Below are 26,191 nucleotides of genomic sequence, written 5' to 3'. Positions count from 1 at the left end.
AGGAATTAAATTGACTGAGTAGAACACCCACACATATGTGAATTAAAGAAGATATCTTTATATTGTGTGTGTTGTATTTTACTGTTACTGTATTATTTTAAAGACTGCAGGATGGAAACCGGTGGGATAAAAAAGGGTGTTTGGAATGGACAAAATAATGAAGAAAAATTCCTTGGGATTCAGTCAATGCTGAAAGCACAGTCTGAGGGAAATGCAGGACAGCAGGGGTTCTTTCTCTGACTGGTCCGATCAAGTTTGAACTGCGGTTTCCTGTTGGTTTCCACCACTTCAGTTCTTCAACACCAACTCATAGCACTGGAACACAAACGGAAACACCTCTGGCGCTCTGCACTTTATCGACAACTGAGGAAGAAACCGAGAAAGAGAGATTAGAAAAAAAATACAGACACACTTGCAAGTATCAATTTAAATTTCATAAAATTGTTAAGTGAAGATTTGAAGGCATGCTAAGAAAATTAAGACATTTCAAAATGGAGAAAAAGTAGGTGAGAGAAAATAAACATTAGTAATCCTGAAAGCCTGCCAACACACTAATACAATATAAATCTCCTTCACTGTGCCAAGAGCACAAAATTACAAACACTGCCATGAAGAATATCAAAGCAAGCTTAAACTTTATGACTAACACTTCCAATTTTTGCCTTATTATTAGCTGAAGAAAAGGTTCTTACATTCATTTCTAATCTGAAAGCACAACATGACTTGCACCAGGCATATATACAATAAATTCACTATTCACACGTTTGGGGTCAAGTAAGATCTAAAAAGAAATTAATACTTTCATTCAGCCATTAACTTAATCAAAAGTAACAATAAAGCCATTTATAATGTTACAAAAAGGTATATGAAATAAATGCTGTTCTTTTGAACTTCACAGAAACCTGAAAAAAATGCATCATGGTTTTTACAAAAGTATTTCGAAGCACAACGGTTTACAATACTAATAATAAGAAATATTTTTTGAGTACCAAATGAGCATATTAGAATGATTTCAGATCATGTGACACTGAAGACTGGAGTAATGACTGCTGAAATAAATTGCATTTAAAAAAATGTTAAAATAGAAAATGGTTAATTTAAACTAATATTTCACTGGATTACTGTTTTATTATATATATATATATATATATATATATATATATATATATATATATATATATATATATATATATATATATATATATATATATATGACTCTGGACCACAAAACCAGTCATAAGGGTCAATTTCTCGAAATTAAAGATCTATAAATCATCTGAAAGCTGAATAAGCTTTCAATTGATGCATGGTTTTTTGGGATAGGACAATATTTGGCTGTGATAGAATTATTTGAACACCAGAAATCTGAGGGTACAAAAAAAAAAAAAAAAAAATCAAAATACTGATAAAATCACCTTTAAAGTTGTCAAGTTAAGTTCTTAGCAATGCATATTACTAATCAAAAATTAGGTTTTGATGTATATACAGTAAGATATTTACAAAATATCTTCATGGAACATGATCTTTACTTAATATCCTAATGATTTTTGGCATAAAAGAAAACTCAATAATTTTGACCCATACAATGTTTTTTTGGCTATTGCGAAAATTATACCCCAGTGACTTAAGACTGGTTTTGTGGTCCAGCGTCACATATTCTGGATCAAATACAGGCAGCATTGGTGAAAACACAAGATGTAAAACATCTTGCCAACCCCAAACATCTGTATGGTGTTGAATATTTCTGACTCTACCCCTTTTGAGAAACTATTTAAACCAACCACCTGTAGCAAATACATAAGCAAGCTGTGTTTACTTGCTGTGAGCCACATAAAAAGCTGTTCCTCCTAAAAGGATCTCATGTGGTACTTACAGACTAAAAGACAAACAAATGCAGACTAATGCCAGAGGAGCAACTGCGCTTGGAGAGGTCAACATGAGTAGAGACCTCCATCTACTGAAACACCTGCCTCCTCTTATGTCAAGTGACTTGAGGCTTCTCACGGACCAATCATACAGAGGACAATCAGACAGCCTGTGGGTACTGCGCAACAGGACATCAGAAGTGTGAAAGGGAAAGAGATGAGCGTGAGGAAGAGATCAGTGGCACAATTTATTCCTCCCAAACCCAAGAGTTCTCTCTATGCTTCTATGAGATCTCACTGCAGCGACTGTGAGGCTCTCACTAGTCAAAAGAAAGAACACCGTGACTATACACACCAAGTTGGTTAGAGTTTACTAAAATACTGTGTTCACCAAGAATGACTGAACACATTTCCAATAATGAGCATTTGCATGTGTTTGTTTCAAGGTAAAAATGCTTTATAATAGAATAGAATCACAGCCAAGCAGAATATATTAGTTGATTCAATTAATGCATACTGATTTATATATAGGGATAACAGGCATGATAATGTATTAAGAAATCATTAAAAGTAACGTTTATTGCAGTTTATTACAAAATAATAATTCGTTAAAGTTTTGAGAGATAAAGATTTCTACTGTTTTTGTAAGAAGTCTCTTATGCTCAAGAAGTCAGCATTTATTTAAATACACAGTAACATTAATGCTGTGACATATTATTGCAATATATCATTGCAATGTAATTTAAAATGCAATATTCCTGTGATGGCAAAGCTGAATTTTTAGCAGCCATAACTCCTCTTCAGTGTCACATGATCCTTCAGAAATCAATTTAATACGCTGATTTGCTGCACAATAAATATTTCTTATGATCAATGTAAACATTTGTGCTGCTTAATATTTTTTGTGGAAGCAGTTATTTTTTTTACATCTGCCGAATGCATCCTTGATGAATATTAAAAGTATCCACTTGAAAAAAAATCAAAGTATTCTAAAAAAATAAAAAAAGTTTGGGTCATAAAAAAGAAAGTTACTGACCCCAAAGTCTAACTTAGTGGTAGTATATATTAAAATTATATATATTAAAAAATCTAAATTAACATGCAATATACTGTAAAAAGAATAAAATACATATAAAGATCAATACACAGCTTGGGGAACGATTAAAGATAATTCAACTCCTCACAAATAAAATTTAGACAGGTAAATTAGTTGAATGATTTGCTGAGATCATCTAAGAATGAGGTGGCATGTCCTTATCAATCAAAAGCCAGCCTGCTCCTCTTCAAGATTTGGAGGATTTAGTCTTCGCTTCATGCAGAATGTAGTGGGTGCACAAATGCACATAGACGCAATGACACTGGTGCCAACTTGCTTTGTGGCATCAGTTTCCTGTACGCAAAGGCGTTTTATTAACAGTTACATTGTTCTATTATTTGACTGGAGATACTGCACAGGTGGGTGGTGGGCATGAACCACAGAACGAAGGAAGTGTAGATGGTGTGACTAAGACTTGGAGATATAGCAGCGGGTTGCGACAATAGGGAAGAAATGTAATCAAAGCGCAAATGAAAACAGAAGAGATGGTGGGATGACAGGAAGAGTGGAAGCAGCAGGGTGCTGCATGAAGGTTTGCAGAGGAATGCTTTAACAGATCCCTGCCATCAGATGCTCGCATCGTTTAAAGGGAAATCGGGTCGTGCCATTGGATGCCTGGTTGCCATAGGGACGACGAAAAGTGACAAATTGTAGAGCTTCGTAGCTAATGGAAACATTGCTAGATATTTAGAGAAAACAACATATCACAACAGTTCACAGTATAGCCACACTGCCACATTTTTTGATCCTTTGAGACAAATATTGTTTATATGCTACAACAAACAGCCAGGAACAAAACAAGATGATTCATGGAGCACGCGTCTGAGCTGTGAATAACAGTTCTGCCTCTTAAAGTGGCTGTTAGGATGTGAGGAGAGCGATGGAAGATTAGCAGACTCATACAGATGTGTTGTGCATCAGTGTTTCCTTCAGAAATTTGTGTTTAAGTGCGCGAATCAAATTTTTTGACAAATTTAGTTTATTCAATAAAAGCTTTGTCATGTTTGTAAAAATAGTTTTAAATGATTCTTGAAGAGAAGCGAGTCGTGTATTAAGGATTCAGACAATACTGGTCGAGTTAGTTTTTGTGTACAGTACAGTCAGGAAAAGAACTTGTTTTCTTGCCATAATATTGCAGCAATCCATCTTATCCCATCACATTTAATTCAGACCGCCAGCTCATATCTCAGATAAAAAATAATTATGTGGTGGCGGTGTAGATTTAACAGCGGATTTCTGGATTCAGCTTGAAAGCAATACAGGAAACACTGGTGTGTGTGTATAGGAGAGCGAGTCTTGTACACATTAAAAGCACATGCCGTGAATCGACGGGTTTCTTGATGAAGAGCAACTCTTTTAATGAAGGCTATTCAATTTCATTATTCCTGGAATGAAATCTGGAAAATAATTCTGTGCACACAACCTCTGTATCTTCCTATAATATCATGCTTTTCTTTTATGACATAGGACTAGAAAATATAACTCCAAGCTTTCTACACATTTCCTCGTGTGGTTCGCTTGATCATTCAAAACAGTTGCTCTTATATGAGGTCACATAGCTGTGACATTCACTGTTATTACACACATTTGTTTCAGTGGACTGTTTACTGTTGATAGAAGGAAGTCAAAGAAAAAAGGCAGGAAGATGTAAAAGATAAGACGTTTAGTTTAAGTTAAGATTATTTAGGGGGGAAAAACACCCAACCTCCATTTCCTGCATTGTGATGTCATCAAAGGTGAGTGCAGATATGAGCAAACACACAGGAAAAAAAATACAATAAAATCAAACATCATAAATAATAACATTTCTCACTTAGACAATAAGATGTGATAGAGGATACGTGAGTGAATGGCACATCTTTAGCTTAAATTAAGCACTCAGTAGGGACTAGATCCCTTTGATTTGATTAATTTTATGTTAGATAATAGTTTATGTAACATATATAGTGTCTTCTGTAAAGAGGATGGGATTTGTGCACGTATTGCTTTAAAGAAAAATAATGGTACACCAATTTGTACATGACTCAAGAAAGGTGTCACATCGTGGTGGGAATGATATAATATATGTGCATGCTATGATGAAAACAGCTGAATATGCTGATTAACTATAATTGTATAATATATTTAATAATTCAATTCTCTCTTGGATGCATAGAGGGAAAGGAGCGTGCTGGCGTACACAATTCTAGGTGCAATTGAGATCTGAGAGAATAATTGGTGCCCTAGAATTGTAAAGCATGATTCATGTGGGAAATGTGAAAGGGAACACGAGGGAGAAGAAACAAACATAATGGCAAATCCCACAAAACCAAAGGCCTGACAGGAGGATTGACATCTTTTCTTGACAATCTTCTTTCCTTATCTTCACCCACCTACGATTTGCCAAATACTCTTTCTCTCTAAACACAATGGCTGGATCTCCAACCTAGAATGCAGCCTGACTAGACAGCATTTTTTTTGGACTCTGAGGCAACTGTAATGTCAGTAAAATGCTATCTAGGCATGCAGCTCAGTAGGCTTTAAGGAGGTGTTTGCTCTTCCCAGCAGACCTTTGCCCTTTTACCCGCTTCTTCTCTCATATATGCACAAAAACACACAGATCTTGCTCCCACATGACTCACTAGGAAATAACAGGAGAGCCGTACTCTCTCTCAGCAGAGAACCCACTCTCTCTCTCACATGCAGCTGTTACTGTCTCCTCCAGCACATCCTCCTGTCTTTATTGATCTATGTGTGTTTGAGTGGTACTTTGCTAGTCTCTTCACATCCACTACAACATCCTCCATGTCTCTTTGTTCCGATTTACCGTGTAGTTGGGGTTGCCGGTCTGTATGCGCATTTCTGCCAGCACCCAAATGCCGTTGGTGAGTTTGACAGACAGGTACAGCATGTCCTGCCCCTCCACTGTTCTCTTGGCTATGGTGAAGATATTACTGCCTTGCAGCTTGTTGCTGGCCGCGTCTGAGAGAGAGAAGTTACTCATTAACAAAACACAGGCACACATAGCAGTTTTCTGAAGACAAGTTGAACCTGAGTGAGTCTCTATGGCAACTCTGTGGCAAATGCGTATTTATACATGCTGGCATATGAACCATTCAGTAATTAGTCTGATTTAAAAGAAAAGTTAGCTCGAAAATAACCAATTTTCAACTTCAAATTCTTCATGTATAAGTTGCCTATTTTTTCATAGAACAAAAGCACTGATCTGCACTTCAAAGAGTAAATAAAAAGTTAATTTGACATACACTAATTTACACGTTACATGGATTCACCATATCACTAAAAAGAACCATCTCAGAACATCATTTTGTGAATCAGTTTTTTAAAGAAGACTTAAGTTTATTTGATCAAATACATTTAAATTCAGTATTCTATTATGAACAAAAGTTCAAAACAGAGAGAAAAATAAATAAATAAATAAAATAAATTGATGCGCAACACAAAGTGGAATTGTTTCTTTACAATCTACTGTATATATTTTGTGCTGCTCTGACTTTCTCATCATAGTCATTTAATTGCAAGCTCAAATCATTGCTGACATTAAAATATTTTGCTTTGGGACAGGAGATTTATATTAAACAATGCAGCAACACCTATATTAAAATGCCAAGCCAAATGGAAAGAGGAGGAGTCCAAAAAAAAAAAAAAAAAAAAGAGCAGTGAAGACACCCACAGTGCATTCATTAGCAATATTACTGAGAGTGTGTGCATGTTCATGCCAGTGTGATTCACAATTATTTTATGCAAACAGTCATGCGGAAGAGGATTATTCCCTAAAAGCCTGCCTCGAGTTAATTACACCCAGACATGCCACCCGATCAGCACTCTTAAGAGACAGAACTCAACAGGACAGTGTGTTCTTTTAAAAGACAGAGCGAGTGACAGTCAATATAATTCAAAGCACTGAGAAGAGTACAGCCCTTCCCTCCATCCTATCTTTGCTTATTTGTTTCATTTCCTCCATTTCATTCATTCTCATCTTCCTCCACACACTTTGCCCAATTCACTTCTGCACAGCACACATTTATTCCTGTTACCTGAGTTGAGGTGGATGTCTTTGATTTGGAACAGTGCCTCGTTGTCATTTGGAATGTCCTTCCAGGTGGCCAGGAACACCTGACGTTCTGAGAAGCAGAGGTACAAAAGGATAAGGAAAATTACTTTTTTTCGGACACAGCTACTGTGCATTTGTGTGATATCCTGCAGAGACTGAACTCCATTTAAGAGACTCCTTGGGGAAGCCATTTATGCACAAGCAGTCTCTCTCACACTCACACGTCTCCACATAAACACCATAATCTTTTGTTACACACTCATTTGGACACAGATCTGGCATGTGTGCTCACACGGTCATGCACAAGTCATGAATCAAAACTTAAAAACAATAGCCAAACAAAACCTGAGAACACACACCAAAAAAAAGAAAATATGGATTGACGTCACAATCACCTAAAGCGCTTCTGCTTACGTCCAAGGACGCAGGCAGTGATTAAGGGTGCACACAAACACTCACCCATCTTTCCATCCTCTACAAAGATCATGCTGATGGGATATTGGCAGCTGAAGTAAAACACATCGATGTTATTCTTCACAGCTACCTGCAGCATCGACAAAGAGAGAGAAACACATTACGATTGTGATTTAAGACATTGTGGCTGTGGACAAGGCTCTCACACCCTGTTAAAAGCAGACAGAATTCAGTTCATAAATGCAGCCAAAATAAATGGACCTCTCTTTCTTCAGCACTTTCAAAGAATGGCATACACGCACACACACACACACAGACCAAAGAATAGTAGGGAAATATGGTCCTTTGATCATCTCTTTCTTTGACATTTTGCTTCTCTCTCTCTCCATTCTTTTATTTTAAGACCCTCTGTGGCTTTACAAAGGTTGGGTTCAGCTCCTGCGCGTGGAGTTCATGTTTGCACGCCAGTATGTGAACTTCAAACATGCATGAATGCCTCAAAGGCAAACTCTCTAAGAGGATAGAAGATGCCAACTGACAGTTCGAGAAAACAGAGCGAGTGTATGTGTCCTGGACAAGCATACTCAAAAACACCTGTACTAAAAAATCAGATATACAGTAAATTGTATATGTAAAATGAGTGGTTGTCTATATTATTTCTATTGTAAAATGTTACAAGTTAAGGTTTCTTGCCATAAAAATCTAGCTTTTATTTGCATGAATTTTAAAGAAATACAAAAAGTCAGTCTAAAAAGTGCTTAACAATTTAAATCAATTCTTTTTTTCTACATTTTGTGAATTAGTAAGTTTGCAGCTTTAAAAAAAAAACACACCAAACTTTTATCTGATTATGGCTGTAAATCTTCTGAGAGCATGAAGGATTGAAAGGCTCCCAGGGGAGCTTTTATAAAAGCTGACAGCAGGTGCACAGCATCCATCAGAATAGAGACTATACAGCCTCAGAGAGGGACAGGAAGTCCCACACAGACATCCAGACATGCTACACTCTGAATAATTCATTAAGCAAAACCGCTCTGAGATGCTACACTATAGAACCATCAAGCAAAATAATATGAAGAAAAACCAATGTACTAATTAATGTGAAATCAGAAATCAAACTTTTCATTTTGTGGAATAGTCAGGAATTGAACCAAACATGATTGATCTACAGTATCATAATGACAATGAGTCAAGCTACAGAAAAATAAATAATTCCTTTCATTCAGTGTATGAGTAACATTCACTTCCTGTGATGCCACTGCAATGAATAACTGATCTATTATTGGCAGCCACGTGTAAAATGAATAATGCCACAAGCCTCTCTGTGAATGGAAGTAGTATCAGCTGTTGTAATCCATGCCTGCAAAGACTGGAAACGCATGGTAAGCCAAAGCACGTCCAGATCAAATACACGAGCTGAAGCTGTGAGCTGCCTGATATCCAGACATATTGTTGTTACAACAGTTTCATGTTGCCTCCTATGATTCCCAGTGACAAATCCCATAATTATTATCAAACAGCTCCCTTAAACCCCTGCTGATGACTTCAACAATAAGCACAGAGCAAAAGGTGAAAGAGACACATTTATGATTGACCATTTAAATGGCAGTCTACTAACATGTGCATCCTGAACACGACGCTCACTAATCTCTCTCTGACCAGGAAAGCTTAACACATGCATTTAATTTGAAAATGGCATTAGATAAAACCTGGAGGGCTCTATAAAATCTTCATATTAAACACGATCTTCTTTTAATCTCCTTTAGGGCTCTAAAATAGGCAAAATGAGATCCTATATTCTTGCATTTGCTTCACCCAACCAAAACAGTACCTGAACCTTAACACAATCTTTTCCTGGTTTAATTACTACCAATTAGTGATCGCACTGTTCCATAATAACTATACCTTCCTACTGTAGTCTGTGGGATTTGTGGTTTATTTCCCAGTGCAGTCATTGGAGAGCACTGTGAATGATTCCACTGAGAGAGATAATCAGGCACAGCTAATTCAGATCTATTACTGTACTGCTGCAGACCTGATTAAAAGATGACAGAAATGGACATGCAGTGAGAGGACGAGAAAATAGAAAAGAGCGTAAACAGTCAAGGGAGAACCACTAATGATGATTTTTTTTTTTCACTGAATCTCTTCTGAAAAGTTGCATCCCTTGGTAACCACCCACACTTAATGTCTATAGTACGGTCTCTGGAGTGGCTTTTCTAATAAAAGCTCATCGGGGGTATGATTTATTGCTTAACAGCAGAACGCTCATTTCATACTGCACGTGAATTATGATGCTACAGAAATGTGATGGATACTTTACCTGCAGATTGTTGAGAGGTTCCATCTTCATGACAGGGCCGCTCGTGCTGAGAGGGAGACTGACGTCAATGGTCTGATTGGGGCTCAGAGGAGTCAGAACCTGCAGAGGGCCAGCAGGGGCGAGACCGAAACTATAGAAAAAAAGAGAAACAGTTTAGACTAGTGATGCAACAAAAACAAATTAAAGTTTTGTTTAGCTAAAACTAATGCTACTGCAGATAAATGTGGGTAATTTAATTTGCATACTTATTCATATGTCATATTCACAGTTCTGATGCTGCAAATATGTGACTGATGATATGTTTACTTACTGTAGCTAATCTATGCTGTGTGCTTGAAACATACACCGTCAGAATGTGCCATTAGAGCCCTTTCGGGTCAATGATTTTGCCCCTTCAAAACTATTTCGGCCAAACTATCTTTTTATTTGCATCACCAGTAAAGACCCAATCAATATTTGGTAAGGACCCAGACCCAGTTTTTTAAACCGTCTGCAATCTGTACATTTGTTGCACATTTACAGAGAGAGGGACCTTATAGGAACAAGAACATCACAAAGACTTAGATGTGTGCACTTTTAAGAGGGCAGGTTACCAACCATTCAAAACAGCCTAGCATTGTGGCTTGAGATTTGTGTGAGAAAGTACCATTCTATAAATCTATACATATATAAGAATATGACTTTTGTCACCCTTGTATTAGTCAAAGATCTAAATAGAATATATTACAACAATCTGCTTTACTAAACAAGCAGTAGTTTCTTAGACAGAAGTCCTCAATTGATATGAACACATTTAAGACTCTTTAAACATCAGCATGTCCTTGAATGATCCCACTGACAAAATGCTATAAATGAATGGAACGTCTTCTAGGCATGCCTCCAAACTGATTAACAATCAAAGAAGATGCCACAGAGAGAAGAGCAAAACCTTGAAGAGACCTCCAAAAGCGTCTCCCGTTTTGCCATTGGACTCACCTGTTCCTATTGAACTGAATGGCGAAGTCAGTCATAACGCTCATGGCTTTGTTGGTAAGAGAAAGATCCATCTGAATAATCCCACCACGTCGGGCAAATGTCCCAGAAATCTCCAGCCCTTTAGCTTTCATTGCTGGTAACCACACCTGAACCCACGGATAAACAGGTTAAGAGTGTAGGGGAAGAAAGAGATTAAGGCGGACACACGCAGGACTTCTCAATGTTTCTGTACAAATGCATCAGATCGATGCTTTTGGCCCCTGCATTGCACCTTTGTGTTTTTTAAGCATATCATTCTATGAGAGTTGCATTTTAAAGCCTTTTTTAAGATCTGCATTCTGTTGGACTCCACTGTTATTGAACACCACAGCACGTTTCAGGTGCACACCCACTAAGAGTCCAGGAAACGCTGACGCATTACAAATTGACTAAAAAAAGCAGGGAAACTGCTTATAAAAGACTTCTGAATAACCAAAGTTACTGATTCAGAGTACTGATTGATTCTATACTTACAGTTTTAGGAGCAACGTAGGATCCTGTTGACATGCCAACACCTCCACTGAGGTCAAAAAGGTCTCCTAATCCACCTCCAACAGCAGGGGCTCCGCCAAGAGCAGAAGGCATGGCTGCTGGGGCCACCCCCAAACCGCCAACCATCTGAGCAGAGGGAGACAAGTATTACCACTTTTCTAGACTGCTACAAGACGGTCAGGAAAAAGACAAAAATTAACTTTGATAAAAGACGTGGAGGAGGAATTTAACAGCTGTTTAAGGAAGGCTAACCCCTCTGTTGATGCTAATACTCCTCCAATGAAGCACATTCATCAAAGTCTAGATGAACTTGGCTGAAAATCTTACCGAAGGGCTTCCGCCGATGTCTCCTCCCAGCTGGGAACAGAAAGGAAAAAAAGAGAGTGTTAGGATCAGTAGGCAGAAAAGATGCGGATAATTATGAAGAGGTTGATGAAGGGGGAACTAGCTCAGTGGGTGGAAACAAATCAATGACCTGCAAAGGAAGTTGAGAGACATTCTATGGACAGTTTCTTTAATCTTTTTAGTCTCAACTAGGGATGGGCAATATGAAATGTCAATCGATAAAGGTTTTGTTTATATCACAGCATGTTAATATATCTGCACAGCACAGGACAGCTTAAAGTTATTAAGATGTTAAAGTGATACAGAAAGATATACTGTACATGGGTGACCCAAGTTTGCATCTAAGGTCACAAAGTGCTTTCCCAGTCCCATCCCCAACACTTCTCCTGTCATTTCCTGTCTCATCCTTACCGTTTATCTAATAAAGCCAAAAAAGGCCATAAAATGTCTGTCTTGGTTAGTATCCACAAAAATAGTCAGCTATGTCTTAAATGATTGTAAACCACTGGGAAAGAAATCAGATGCATGTCAACATACTGGACCTTTATAATGAAGTTTTAGAGTGAGTGATAGCTGTCTATTGTCATAAATAGCAAAGAAAAAAAGAGAATCGCTCACAGCGCAGACTATGCAGTGCTTTATTTGTCATTGATTGCTTTTTTAATATTTCTTACTTAAATGCTAAATGCTTAAATGCACCTGAAAAAAATGATTGCATTTGTCTTGTTGTTTACATTTGCATACTTGTTCTTATATTTAATAACAACGCCAAAATAACACACATACAGACACATATAAATATATATATATATTTAAATTATTGGGACAATAACTGACTCATATCATGAAAGCAATTTTAGTCATATCGCCCACCCCTACTTTCAACATATTAAACATTTTGTATGAGATGTGGCTACTACTACTGCTACAAACTCAAACACTGAAACAAAAAGGAGGAAAGGTGCTCTTATGGTTCCTTCATACTGATCTCAGAGCAGTTTATGTTGGGCAAAAGGGACTAGTCTAAGATCAGTACAGAGGAACAAATTAAGGATGAACTCAAAAGGTGAGAACACCCACACAGACCTCTCTCTCATTATAATCAGAAGATGGCTGGGGAGACTGCACCTCTGTCCTGTGGGAAACTCCCGGCTGATACAGGAATGAGAAATGGATGAAATGTTTCCAAAGGATGAAAGCAGAAGAAATGAGGGGAATGAGGCTGGGGATTTCTAAACTGCTACAAACATTCATGAACTTTACAGTGGCTAAAAATACTGACATTACTTCCCTAAAAATAACATGTGGTTGCATCAAGCCCAGGACATTTCATACAAGGTGTGTTATGACAAAGCAAATATCTTGTAGATATTTTACTTATGTTGACACTAGTTACAAGTGGTTGTAAATACAAATGTTGGGGCTGTAAATGTACATGGCCCTCTGCTGGTGTGAGGAGTACATCGAATACTCATACTAACTGATCCGCAATTTAGACTAATGAAATGGCATGATATGAAAGTGTCTGCTTCCTCTTCCACTTAGTTGAATTACCGTATCTGATTCATCGCCCATCTGCAAGTGTAGCGTAAGGATAAAAGAGAGAGGGGAAAAGAGTCAAAAGAAGAGAAAGAGAAGACCGGAGGGGAAATGCAGGCAAGGAAAGTTAACTGTATTTATGCAAGACCATCTGTGATTTCTCAACAGACACAATTACACTGATTAAGAGAGTTTTGATGTGTGTTTAAGGAGGAGGCGGCTTATCTGGGATTAGACGATCTTGATTTAGCATAGTAGGTCTGGATCCTGCTGTTCAGGACAATGCTAACCCAAAATACATGTCCTACAACATGTGTGAGCTGGACAACTGACAACGACATTACCAAAAGCCTTGCATGCCTCGGTATACGCACACACAGATTGTTAAAGGAACAGATGGGTATATTCATTCCAATAATTACACTGTTTTTCCCTTTAAATTAATCTAATTGCACCACAAAGTGGTGATTATGTCTATAGAGCGAGAGGCGGCGGGAGATGAACACACCAGACTATCCAGACCTCCTCCCAGCAGGTCCATGGCTCCCATCTGCATTGAGGGCTGCACTGAAGGGACAGTGGCAGTGGGTGGAGCCAGATCCAGGTTCAGCAGGTCACCCAAGAGATCACCTTGTGATGGAATGACGGCAGGTGGAGCTTCCGAAGGTCCAGACAGGCCAACATCAGGGCTCTCGGCACTTTCCCCACTGAGAGAGAGAAATTATCAAATTAGAATTTTTTTGTTGTTGTTAATAATAATAAAAAAGACATTAAAACACTTATTATTATTATTATTATTATTATTATAAACATTTATTTTAAAGTAATATAAGAAAAGAATGTAAGTAGAGACTCACGAGCCAGCACGAGCAGTAAGTTTCTTGTGCTGAACGCCACGGCTGCCCTCCACAAAAGCACTGGGAGGTTTGTGGTAGACTGAGGCCAGAGTACCAATGTGGCAGATAAGCTCCTCCAGCAGGGTGGGCTCAATCAGGTCCGTCTCCTCTGATATCAGAGGCTTCTCGGCCAGCACCACCTCTTTTGCTGCCACAGGGTCAGTGGAGAGTAGACGCCAGTAGATGTAGCCACGGTCACGCAGGTCAGGATTATCAGAATCCTGCAAAGTTCAAGAGAACAAAATACAGGGAAAGTGAGATTGACCAATAGCGAACCTGAGGGAATCATACACAGTTTATGATGTGAGAGGAAAGAAAAGAAAATGAGAAGACTGGTTCTTTCCACAAACCCTCAAGGACAGAGTCTTGTGTAAATAATGCAAAACTCCTTTGAGCACCAATTCATCTGTGTGATAAGATCAAGTGGTACGCCAGCAACACCCAGAGCAAAACAGTGGTGAGAGAATTAGATCTTGAGGCCATAAAACGGCACCTGGGATAAAGGAGGACATTTGGTATTCTGACAGAACCCTGGCGGCGACTACAGCCTGTGGCAATGAACCTCAAAGTTAATAATGACAAGATTCAATCTCAGATCCCAGTCTGACAGCACAAGCTCATGGCTTCTCTGAATATTAATGAGATCTCACACAAATACATGCTCTGTTATACAATGTTCGCATATTGTTTACAAGCTGTTTGTTGATATATTTCTGCAGTGGATTTTGTGATGAATCTTACAAAATTTGAAAGCTGATACATTCATATTAAAATAAACAAAACACAAGGCTTACTGCAGTTATTGGATGGAGTCACGAGTCACACTACAGAACAATATTTAGTGAAGCTTTGTTCACACTGTAGGGTATCAGAGTGAATCAGAAAAATTAAGATACGATCAGATTGGCGTTTAAAAAACCCAAAGAGCCAAATTCCACAAAGAGACCCATAACAACAAGACAACGTCATAAATCTGTCCGCGATACCCTAGTGCCAGCCAGTCTGAAGCAAGCCTAACCAACCAACTCTTTTCACAGAACAGCTTGCAACATTAAAACAAAAGAACACTTACTGTTAATCCCAACTCAGGAAGGAGATTGTCAATTTTGGGGCAAAGAAACCCAAGACTGATGATTGAAGAGACAACATCATGACCATCACATGAGGGAAATCATTAGTAGGGATTTCGTTGGGTGGGGACAAAGGCCAGGATTCTTCTAGACCTTTTGTTCCACACAAAGCACATCCTCATGCTCACAGAATGACAGAAGCCATTTACAGATGTAGATGCACCAAAATGATGCTTAAAGGACTTATTATTAACTCCATATTATGTAACCCACACGTTTGACACGTCATGTCCTAATCACTCAGTGAGTATGTCTTATGAATAACTTTTGAATAGTTTATAGGTTTATATTCAATTTTGGGTATGTATAAGTTAGAAATTTGCTCTGTAAGAGCAGGGAAAACCTGGACCATGTGACTGATAAGATAAAATTCTGATTTATGTATTGGGAGGAGAAATATAGCTATTGTCTTAGCTCGTGTTTTTGCTAATTTGTCAACACACCATTTGGCATATGTCCAACAGCCCAGTTTAAAACTCTCAACATCATACAATTTTGCTTTTAGCTTTTTTCATTTTGGCTCTTAGCTACGCTTTTTTTCATTTTAGCTCTTAGCTACGCTTTTAGCCTCTGCTTTTTGCTCTTAGCCATGTTTTTTGCATTCTTCAAGCACCATTCTAGCATGCTTCAGCCTGCATGCCCGCTGCTACTTAGCCACGCTTTTTTTTCTGTTGAGAGTTTGTGTTCGGAGTTAAGTTTTGCTGCAAAGTGCTTCTCTGACTGCACCTGCCTCCAAACTTCAACCAGCCACTGACTCTGCACCATTGATCAGCCAACACCCAAGACGTCACTTCGAATGACCACTGAACTTCCAGCCAATCAGCAACCTTGGGAAACCCCTTTCTGCAATGATGACAACAAAGGGAACCCCCTACACAGGCAACGCAAGTACCTCCAGATTCTCGCTGAACTGGTGCATTTAATATAAATTTTAACCTGATTAAGGAACTCAATGCAAGGGTTTATTAAATGATTGATGGTTGTTCAGGTCTATGCAATTGCACATTTTGCTATAAACATGGTATTTCACATTTTTATTATCTTAAACTCATTCTTTCCTTACTTTCTCTCACTGGCCGTAAAACAGTGATTTTGTCCAAATTCCCTATAACATAAAAAATAATTCAGTTTGAGCTAAACTGACCTATTTCTCTTACAACACATCAAAAGAAAACAGAACAGACTGAAAGAGTTTTGGAATTGCTATAGGTTCATTAACATGGAGATTGACTTAAATTATTTAATCATTAGTCAAACATGTCTCATTTGTCAAGCAAGCAAGTTTGTGCTGCATCCATCTGAAATGAATGGATGTGTGTTTTTGAAGGTGTGAGCAAATATAAGTGTAGATTCATTTTCTCACTGTAATATATGAGTGCTTTGATAAGCGCCCGTGTGGGTATCTCACCTGTGTGGCAAGACTGAGCACTTGTTGCACCAGCTCCTGGGTCTCAGTGGGTTTCTTCAGGAACAACTTCACAATTGCTGTCAGCAACTGCAGTTGCACCTGAAAGAGAAGCGTGAAAAACATTAACTCAGGGACAAATCCTGTAACACGATTTTCCAATAGACAAGTTCATGCGAGTTCATTAGAGTATTCACTAGGGTAGTATGGTATTATTGTTATGGTACCAAAATTTCAGTAGTCATTACCACTTCCAGTGAGAGAGACCAATTTCGATACCACAGCAAAAAATCATCCTGTTACACTGTTGTGGTTTTTTCTTCATGCACACTGAAGCAAAGTAACACACTACATGCATATCACAAGTCTGCTGTACTTATTACAGCATATTTAATAAAGCAATTTGAAAGGCACTTCACCTGCGTGCTCTCATCATGAAAGCCTTCCAGGAAGCTCTCCAGCAGCTCATCTGCATTGTCAATCCTTTCTGCGTACTCTCCCACAATCCAGATCATGGCTGCCCGTGCCTCAGGCTCATCCAGAGAGTCCAGGTTCTCACACAGAGTGGCAATCACACTCTCATATCTGACAATACATTAAAAAAAAAGCACCAATGAAGCAGCTAAATGAAAGTGGGGTAGGAGGCTGGGTTCAATGATTCCTTATTGAATTCTTTAACACATTTTACTGTGAAGGGCATGGCTGAACAGAGACTGTGTCAGGACAATGAACCTGGATAATAAACCTTAGCCAAACAAAAATAGGATGCAATTTAGAAAGAGAAAGAGAGAAACAGATTAATGACAAAGAGGTCAGGGACAGGGGAAACCGCACAGAAAAACCTACTTGTTGGGGTACTTGCGGAAGATGTCCTTGATGACCACAATGGCTTCCTGCACCACATAATTGACCTTGGTCTGAATGAGGTCAAGCAGTGTGCTGACACAACGCTCTGCTGATTGCTGTAACAAAGACAGGAGGGACCGAAAAACAGATAAGCTAATCTGCTAAAGCATAAATTGTATAATCAGTTAACTAATGAAGCAGTTGGCTTTTGTTTCACATCAGGCTGAATCCTTTCATTAGTAGTGGTGAACTTTACAATTAAAATTAACACTCATTAGGCTGTCAGTGTTAATTAAGTCCTAATCAGGGTCACGCCAGCTCACCTCTACTTTAATTGCACAGCGGCCAATGGCTCGTACAGCTTTACGCACAAAGTCCACATCCACTTCAGTGGCATATTCCTTCAGCTCAGCCAACACCTACACCACCCAAACACACAGAAATTCCGAAAGTGAGTGATGAGTGGTCCAAAAGTGAGTGATGTTAATATATGGGACTGAAAAAAGATCTAAACATGGAAACAACCGTTTTGGGATGTCAAAAAAAAAAAAAAACTAAAACTACAAGAATGAAAATTATGAAGGATATTATAAAATACATGTAGTAATAGTAATAACATTTACTGCCATTTCAGCTTAGACACAGATTAAAAATTCAAACAATAAAATAATGAAATAAGAAAGGCCAAACAAATTTGTAAGTAAAAAATAATACATCATTTAATTATATTCCCTCTGTCATTACAAAAATCATTGTCTTATTACATAAAAAAAATGGGCAGACCAAAAATATACATTGCTGCTGTCATTAATGCAAAAGAGGAAAAAAAAATACTTAGACATTGTGAAACTCATGTTTAATTAATTTTTTTACAAAAATGCAAAACAGATGTATTTTCACTAGTAGTCTAAGACTTTTAGATCCCACTTTATTCTGGGTGGAGTCACAGAAAAATGTATAGACATAGATGATCAGGCAGAGATCATGTTTTACATTAGTGAAGTGTGGTGGTGTGGGTGCGGTTTCATTCACCTGAGCAATGTTGGCCTGAGACGCCAGGCGGATCATGATATCCAGCTTCTCCAGCTTGACATAGATTGGGTCATTATATTTCACAAAGAAAACCTTCATCTCATGTTTTAGAATTTCAGGGCTGGTAGAAACATGAAACGACAAAAACACTTATATAAAAAGAGAAATATATAATAAAGTTATATAAATGCAATATAATTATTTGTGAATTAACTTTGATCTACCCAAACCATCATCACTTCTTATAAACTCATTTATTTTCCACAGCTCTGCACCTACCGCTTCTGTACGATGAGGTTAATGTTCCTCAAGGCAACATACTGCAGTTCAGGTTCAGCTGAGAGCAGCGTGACCAAAGGAGGAGCAAGTTTCTTCAGAAGAGTGCCGTAATAGTCTAGATCTTTAGGAAGCATTTCCATGAACTTCATCAGAACCTTTACGGCAGACAGAACCACGGCAGAGTTAGCGTGGGACAGCCGTGGAGTTACCCGCTCACAGATACTGTGGGAGGAGAAAGAGAAACATGCTTCAACAAGGCAGAAGAAAGAAAAACTCATCTTTAAAGGCAAAACATACTGGGCAGTTTAAAAATGCCTGAATTATGGCTGGTAGAAATATATACTGGTTTTCCAAACTGCAATCTACGTTTGAACAATTCGATACTGATTCTTAAAATGCAACAATGATTCAAAGCCAACTCTGATCTAATTAAATTCAAATCAGGTAATCAGTGCAGATACTAGGTGACACACTAGATACAGCTTTATTAGTGAAGCTAGCATCTAGACTTCATTAGAGAATCTGTGTCCACCACACAGGAGTGATGAAATAACATTGCCCTCTGACCTCTGTGACTCGCGGTCATCACGGGGCATGTAGTTGGCTAGGCAGTCGAGGATGAAGATCTGGCCCCACTCGGTGCACTCATTAAGGGCTGTCAGGAGCTTATTAATCGTCTGAGGGTTCAGGTCCAGCAGGTTACTGTTAGGATGAGACTCAGCTATCTCGGACAGAGCCGCTACTGCATTTGCCACCACCTAATGGAGAAAGAAAAGCAGCATTAACTCAATACAGTGGTAGTGTGTGATGGGTCTTGAGTTTCGCACAACAATAGCATGTAATGACACACCACGGAGACTAAGAGAGAGCTAAATGGGCACTGGCAAGACCACGGATGCCCTTTAAAAAAAACATAAGTGTGTGGGCAAGTGAATTAGCATGAGTACAGACGCACTCAGGGATATTTATCTAAGTTTAGAGGTTATTTTTTTGGAATACTGTCAGCATCTAACCAGGACTTTTATGATTTTATTTTATGTTCCTTTCACGTCAATTATTCATTTTAGATTGGTTTTATCTTATTTGGCTATTTGGGTTATAATGCCTCACCATGGGGTTGGAGTCAGAGATCAGGTCTTTCAGAGTGTCCAGGAAGCCTTGGTCTTCCACCAGCTGGGCGTTAATGTCATGCAGCTTGGCAACACAAACTGCAGCAGTCTTCCTTACGTAAGGGTCTTCATCTTTCAGACACTTCCTTAGAGGTTCACACAGGTACTCTGTGATCTTGTCCACTCGGATGCAGCCCATGGTGCGCACAGCCAGTGCACGGATCAGAGGGTTGGGGTCCTCACAGTCCTACAGGAGAAACACGTCACAACACACATTAGCCCTAAAACACAGACAGTGTCAAAAAAATAAAAAATATTAAAAAAAATAAAAGATTCACATATAAACATATTTACTGCTGGATTCTATGATGAATGCAAAGTTCAAAATAACAGCATTTCTTTTTATATAAACTTCTTTCACTTTTGATCAATTTGTTGTATGTATATGTATTAAATATTAATGTGTACAAAAATGTATACTAAGCTATCAACTACTAAGCTTATACAAAACAATTAGCTAGGATAAGTTACAAACATTGCAAAAACACCTTGCTACAAGCTACTAAATATTTTCATAAACCAGGTTTCTGTGTGAAACAGATAAATAAGCATACCATATAATGTTTCTGTGAAAGTTATAGAAAATATAATTTGCACAGAATAAAAGCAATGAAAGTCAATGGAAAAAGTCTCCATCTGGGAAAAAAAAAAATACTCAATTAAATTTGCTACTGAAAAGCATAATTTTAAAACTAGCAATGAAAAAAGGCTATTGAGAAAAATAAATAAACGGGGCCAAGCACTCCAAAGGCAAATTGAGGAGATAAGTATGGCATGGAGCATCAGACCAAATGCAACAATTAGTAATAAAAGCAATTTTAGGATGATTGTAATTAAATGGCTGAAAAGTCATAAATACAACCATTAGAAATATATGAATGAATGGCTTATCACTTTTGACCAACAAGTGGCGCTGTAATCAAATGATTTTGGTGTGTTCTGTGTGAGGTGACAATGGCATACACAAAGTTTGTTGTCATTATGTAAAAGCTTTGAAGAGATATAGCCTTAGAGTCATTTTGGCTCTGTGCCTAAAATTTGTAGCAGTGCTGTACAAAAACGGATTCATCTCTCGACACGAAATCCATAACACTTTGTCATCACAGTCTGAAGATGATTTGACTCGATTTTGGTGAAAATCGGACCTAGGCTTGAGGAGTTCGAAAAAGTATGTTTTCAATATGAATCAAAATGGTGGAAAGGAAGTTCAGCCAATTCTGGAAGAATGTTCTCAGCATAATGCAAGGAATCTATCAACATCAGTCTAATTACAATATAATAATGTATGCAAAAGTTATTAGCATTTTCATAAATTGCATTATAACTTTTGCACCCATACTTTTTGAATGAATACCAATTTTCTTAATAAAGCGTTCTTAAAATGTTGTAATTTTTTTCCTAAATTCAAAATGGCCGAAACCCAAAATGGCAGACATGAAAACATTTGGTATGGTTCGACTCGAAATGACGCACTGAATCTAAAGAGACCAGTTTTGTGATTTTTGGCCAAACCATTCAGAAGTTATAAGCAAAAATATGCATTTTTCATGTCTCCGGACCACCAGGGGGCACTGCGCCAAAACACTGCAGGTAGTCTCAGGTCATGTTTATTATAACACACAGCAAGTTTGGTCTCAATACGCCAAACTGTTGTGGAGATATAGCCTCACATCCATTTTTACGGGCTTTTCATAGAATTCCTTTGTGCGTTATTCAAGAAGGGGGGTACAAATCAACTTGAATTCCATAACTTTTTGCCAGCATGGTCTGAAGATGATCTGAGCCATTTTTGGTGAGAATCAGACAAACCGTTTAGGACGAGTTCGAAAAAGTAGGTTTTATGAACAATTAAAAATAGCGAAAAAACTAAACTTTGTGATTTTTTTTATTTGGTGTAAATTTAATTTTGTGCCTTATGGTTCAAAAGTTATTAGCATAAAGAAAATGAAACATTTGGAGAGTTGAAGACGCCAAACATGCTGTGATTAATGTTGAGACTGTCCTCTATCAACGTGCCAAATTTCACCACTTTCCCGCAAGCGGTTCTATGGGCTGCCATAGACATAGGGCAGAAGAAGAAGAAGAAAAGCACGCTAACGGATACAATAGGTGCCTAAGCACCTTCAGTTTGTAGCACCATCAACAGAGACCCTGAGGAACCTGTAAACGTTTTGCTGTGTTTTCTAATTTGCTGTGATGGGCCTTATTGCCTACTTGCTTTAGTCTTCATCTAGTTAGTTGCTTCAGTAATGTGTCTCTCGTTCCATTCTCAGGTGTGTGGGAAGCCAGCAAAAACACATTAGTGCTAATGGAGTGACTGCCATGCAGACTGTACAATCCTATAAAGACGGACTATTCTAGTTTTTCTGCTGCTGCCAGGCTTATGTCATGCCTTTTAAGAACTTCACAGTCCAGAGTAGGAATTACATCCGTCTAAACTTCAGAGCATTTTTTTAATTTGTTTTGCATTGAATAGAAAATTAATACCTCAATCTATATCTACTGCCTGTGCAAATTGTATGATACAATATTAAAAATACTATCAGTTGTTTTGTCTGAACTGTACCTTCACAAAGGTGTTGACTGCCATAATGGCCATGTCCGGCTGGCTCTTGGCATAATTCATCAAGTACAGATAGACCAGTTTCTTCAGTTCCAGATTATCCGTTTGCATGCAGTTCACAACATCAGGAAACAGAGCACTGGAAACAAAAATATTAAGATCAGAACTACATAAGCTCATGCTGTACCAATGGAAACACAGGATGGATGACATATAGAGTAGCATATTAAAACAGTGAGCCATTCATATAAACGTTGCATACTTGACTGCAAAAAGGCTCGTCTTACCTGACATCTTTTCCCACTGTCATAGAAGCAATGACCTTCTTCACTGCCTCCTTCTTCTTCTCTTTCTTATCACTGTTGAGCTCTGCCTTCAGCTCAAAGATCTCCCCTAGACAGTCCAACACAGAGGAATTTATGAATCTTAGATCACAACTACAGCATGAAAATAATGTGCAAGTCCAGACAGCCAGTATTAGAGGAGCTGTTTAGCTTATGTAATAAAAGAGAAAATCATCATAATTTTGTGTAGTGTTTTTCTTGGCTTTGACCAAGTATTGTGTGCAGCTCTATTTGCAGTTAAAATACTGTGTTCTGGCACAACTTGATGATCTGCATTGGCCAGAACAAACACAGTAAATGACTAAATCTCTTTAACACTATGTTATACTAATCCCAAAAAGGAAAGCATCATACCTTTCTTGGTAGTGGTGAAGTATTTGGAGTCTGTCATCTTGGATCCCAAACCGCGGTTCTCCTGCAGAAGAGAAGGAAGATTCCTAAGCCCATAAGAAAAGTGTGGAAGAGAATAAAGGGAGGTAGGATACCGAAAAAGTGCAAGCGCAGGGGGATAAGAGGAAGTCAAGTCCCTGTCCTGCTGATACCTTCCATGATGTTTCTTACAGATTGTGGAGTGGGGAAAAGTTGCACAAAAACACATTGTTAAAGCTTGATATTCTCTTTGAGTCAGCAAATTATATTCTTTATGTGCAGTGACTGCCCTCTCATGCTCTCTAAATGTGCTGTGAAGAGTTTCCCGTTTCCTGTTATTGAACATTAGACTCTCGCCATCACCTGAAAGGTCTTTTAAGAGGAAGAGAAACCTTGGGATACAACAGTATTTTATTTGATTTAGCTGACTTGATAAGTTTTTTTATTTATACACTACCGTTCAAAAGTCTGGGGTCACTAAGAATTTGTAATGCTTTTAAAAAAATATCAAAGATCCATTTATTTAGTTAAAAACAGTAAAAATGTTAAAGTGTGAAATATTTATCTTTTTTATTTTCTACTGTTTTCTATTGTAATTGTATGCAATTTATTTCTGTGATGCAAAGCTGAACTTTCAGCAGACGTTACTCCAGTCTTCAGTGTCACATGATCCTTCAGAAATCTATATTTTAATTATTATTTTCAATGTTGGAAAAACATGTCGCATTTACAGCCTTTCATCTTCCTCAATGGCTAACAACACAAGGCATTTTCATTCTTGCAGTTACAAAAAAGAAGCTGCAGAATTATGATCTGTGCGCCTGAATGCCTTGTGTAACCCTGCTGACCACTTCCATTCAAACTGTATTATGATCATCCATGAAACGGCACCTGTCTGTTAATGTTCACACCTGTCTAAATGGCCCTTGAAAAAAGAAATGACAATACTGACACAGTTAGTAAGGCAACATTACCAGTCCACTAACTCTCCAAATGCATAAATCATTAATCAAGGACTGCTGTGGTATTTCATTACCAAACATACCATATTACTAGATTATCATTACACCCCTTTAAAAAAACAGCACCATGTTAACTAATGTTTGCAATACTGATTTATAATCATTAGCAATTTTGTAAATCAATAACAATACACATTTGACAGTATTTAGACAGAAGGCATTTACAGTATAATGCTAGAAGGTTTCTATTTTAAACAAATACTGTTATTCTGAACGTTCTATTCACGAAAAAAATGCATCATGTTTTCCACCACATTAAGCAAATATTTTTTTACATTATTAAAAAAAGAATTTGTGTAAGAATTAATGGTAGAGCCAAAGGCCGTAGCATTTCAAAGTTGAAAACGCTGGCAGGCACATAAAGTAATAAACAAGAAAATATGGAACAGTACACCTCTTGAACCAGGACGGGTTCCCTTTAAAGAAGAAGATTAATCTCTCTCGTCAACCTGTGAGGCGGCGTCCAGCTAATGTCAGTGAAGTACAGATAAAGTAACTGACAACTGTCAGAGAGCTGACGGACTCCACTGAACGACAGTTAACGTGATGCAGCGCTTGATCTTAAACGACCAACGTTAACGCTACCAATAACCGTAACATCACAACAACAACTGGTTAAATATATACGTGGCGCAGCGGTGACAGCCTCACTAGGTAAACCCACAGAGCTAACTAGCAAAACCCTCTTATTACCGAATCCGACATTTTTTAACTAATTTTCAATTCAGAATTATCCACGGATCTTTATTCTAATCCTAAGAGCGAACTGGTCCTTCACTCACACAAAGCTGACTTGCCCACTCCATTTTTGGCGGATGAATGAACCTGCTCGCGGAGACGTAGACAGTCGATGGTGTGCTAGCTGAATGCTAACGGCTAAAGCTTCATGACCTTCTTAATCAGGGTTTATGGGAGCGCAGTTAAGCCTTTAATCTAGCGGACTGTATTACTGTCCAACCACGCAGCGCACAAAGCCACAGATAAGTGGAAATGAAACACCGTACCTCAGTCAAACCGAGAAATGCTCCTTACCGAAGTGAAGAGTGAGTGTGTACTAGTCGGCCTTCTTCCTTCCCTCCCACCTTACATGTTTTGTCATCATATGATTCACACTTCCGTCTTCCGCCTTCATTAAGGGGAGTTTTCATCTCATGTTACACACTGCTGAATGCCCTAACATTACTGTAAAATAATTATTGATGTTCAATTTGTATTAATTTCAACATACTAAGAGATTTTATGTTATAGTTATGTCAGAATCCAATACAGAATAACCTAATTTGCAATTTATATTCTATTGGAAATATCAAAAGTTTCTATAGATTATTCAGTGTTGCATCATCGCATAACTATATCATAACAAAGTCATCATTAATTAATGTCTTATTTACGTGACATTTCATGCAGTTTCAAGTTTACAAAATCATTTTTCAACTTATCTTGAATATAAATTTTTCATATGCTACATGTTGCCTATTTTTGTCATTATTTCTCTTCTACTAAATTTCAAATCTTTCCTCAATTATTAATTATATATTACTAAATATCATAATTTACTATTAAATATTATATTATTATTATAAAAACTATTATAATAGATCATTGTAGCCGTCTTATGTTTATCTACCCAAGAAGAAATAGAGAAAATTTCGTCCAAAACATTTTTATTATAAGTATTAAATTAACAGCAGTTGGTTTTTAAGGAACAGTGGAATGTTGGTCTTGCAATATTGCTATTCAACACAGACAATTTCCACAATGTCAAGACCTTACATTTCATTGTCAACATTAAAGAAAGACAATCAGCCAAACAAACTGCAGAAATTAAATCAATAAACATTCAGATTTCAAATCATCCAACAGCCTTTTCATTTACTGAAACCAGAGCATGACATAGATTCAACATGCATTTTTTAGATCACATCTGAACATCATATTTGCATAATGCATATCAGACAGGTTCGCTCAAGTAAACTAAACATGTATGAATAACA

General features: G+C 37.8%; 1 protein-coding gene across 5 annotated transcripts; it reads right to left on the bottom strand.

Annotated features, from left to right (window-relative positions):
* Window positions 1-254: 254 nt before the first annotated feature.
* Window positions 255-25,316, bottom strand: ap1b1 (adaptor related protein complex 1 subunit beta 1). Of its 5 annotated transcripts, none has more exons than XM_059550958.1 (24): window positions 25,230-25,316; window positions 23,161-23,221; window positions 22,750-22,855; window positions 22,466-22,601; window positions 19,841-20,086; window positions 19,298-19,488; window positions 18,731-18,952; window positions 18,452-18,572; window positions 17,743-17,838; window positions 17,420-17,535; window positions 16,993-17,158; window positions 16,577-16,675; window positions 14,000-14,259; window positions 13,651-13,849; window positions 13,158-13,178; window positions 12,690-12,755; window positions 11,586-11,615; window positions 11,241-11,384; window positions 10,728-10,873; window positions 9,753-9,882; window positions 7,475-7,559; window positions 6,999-7,085; window positions 5,768-5,922; window positions 255-363 (listed from the first exon to the last, which is right to left on the bottom strand). In XM_059550958.1, the coding sequence occupies exons 2-24, from the start codon at window positions 23,195-23,197 to the stop codon at window positions 289-291; spliced, it is 2,934 nt and encodes a 977-aa protein (XP_059406941.1). In that variant the 5' UTR covers window positions 23,198-23,221; window positions 25,230-25,316; the 3' UTR covers window positions 255-288. The 5 variants fall into 5 exon arrangements, with proteins under 5 accessions (XP_059406941.1, XP_059406942.1, XP_059406940.1 ...); XM_059550959.1 differs by having other exon boundaries at window positions 25,202-25,296; XM_059550957.1 differs by lacking the exon at window positions 25,230-25,316 and adding an exon at window positions 24,980-25,130.
* Window positions 25,317-26,191: the final 875 nt, after the last annotated feature.

This window comes from Carassius carassius, chromosome 5, assembly GCF_963082965.1.
Source record: "Carassius carassius chromosome 5, fCarCar2.1, whole genome shotgun sequence".
Classification (NCBI taxonomy): Eukaryota; Metazoa; Chordata; class Actinopteri; order Cypriniformes; family Cyprinidae; genus Carassius; species Carassius carassius.
This window is presented reverse-complemented; position numbering and strand designations above follow the sequence as displayed.

Coding starts and splice junctions, on each gene's coding strand:
- ap1b1 (XM_059550957.1), bottom strand. CDS start 25,003: ATGGAGTGGGCAAGTCAGCTTTGT. Junction 17,839..18,451: donor CTCAGGCCAACATTGCTCAG/GTGAATGAAACC, acceptor TGGGTGGTGTAG/GTGTTGGCTGAGCTGAAGGA. Junction 17,159..17,419: donor TTCCGCAAGTACCCCAACAA/GTAGGTTTTTCT, acceptor ATGTATTGTCAG/ATATGAGAGTGTGATTGCCA.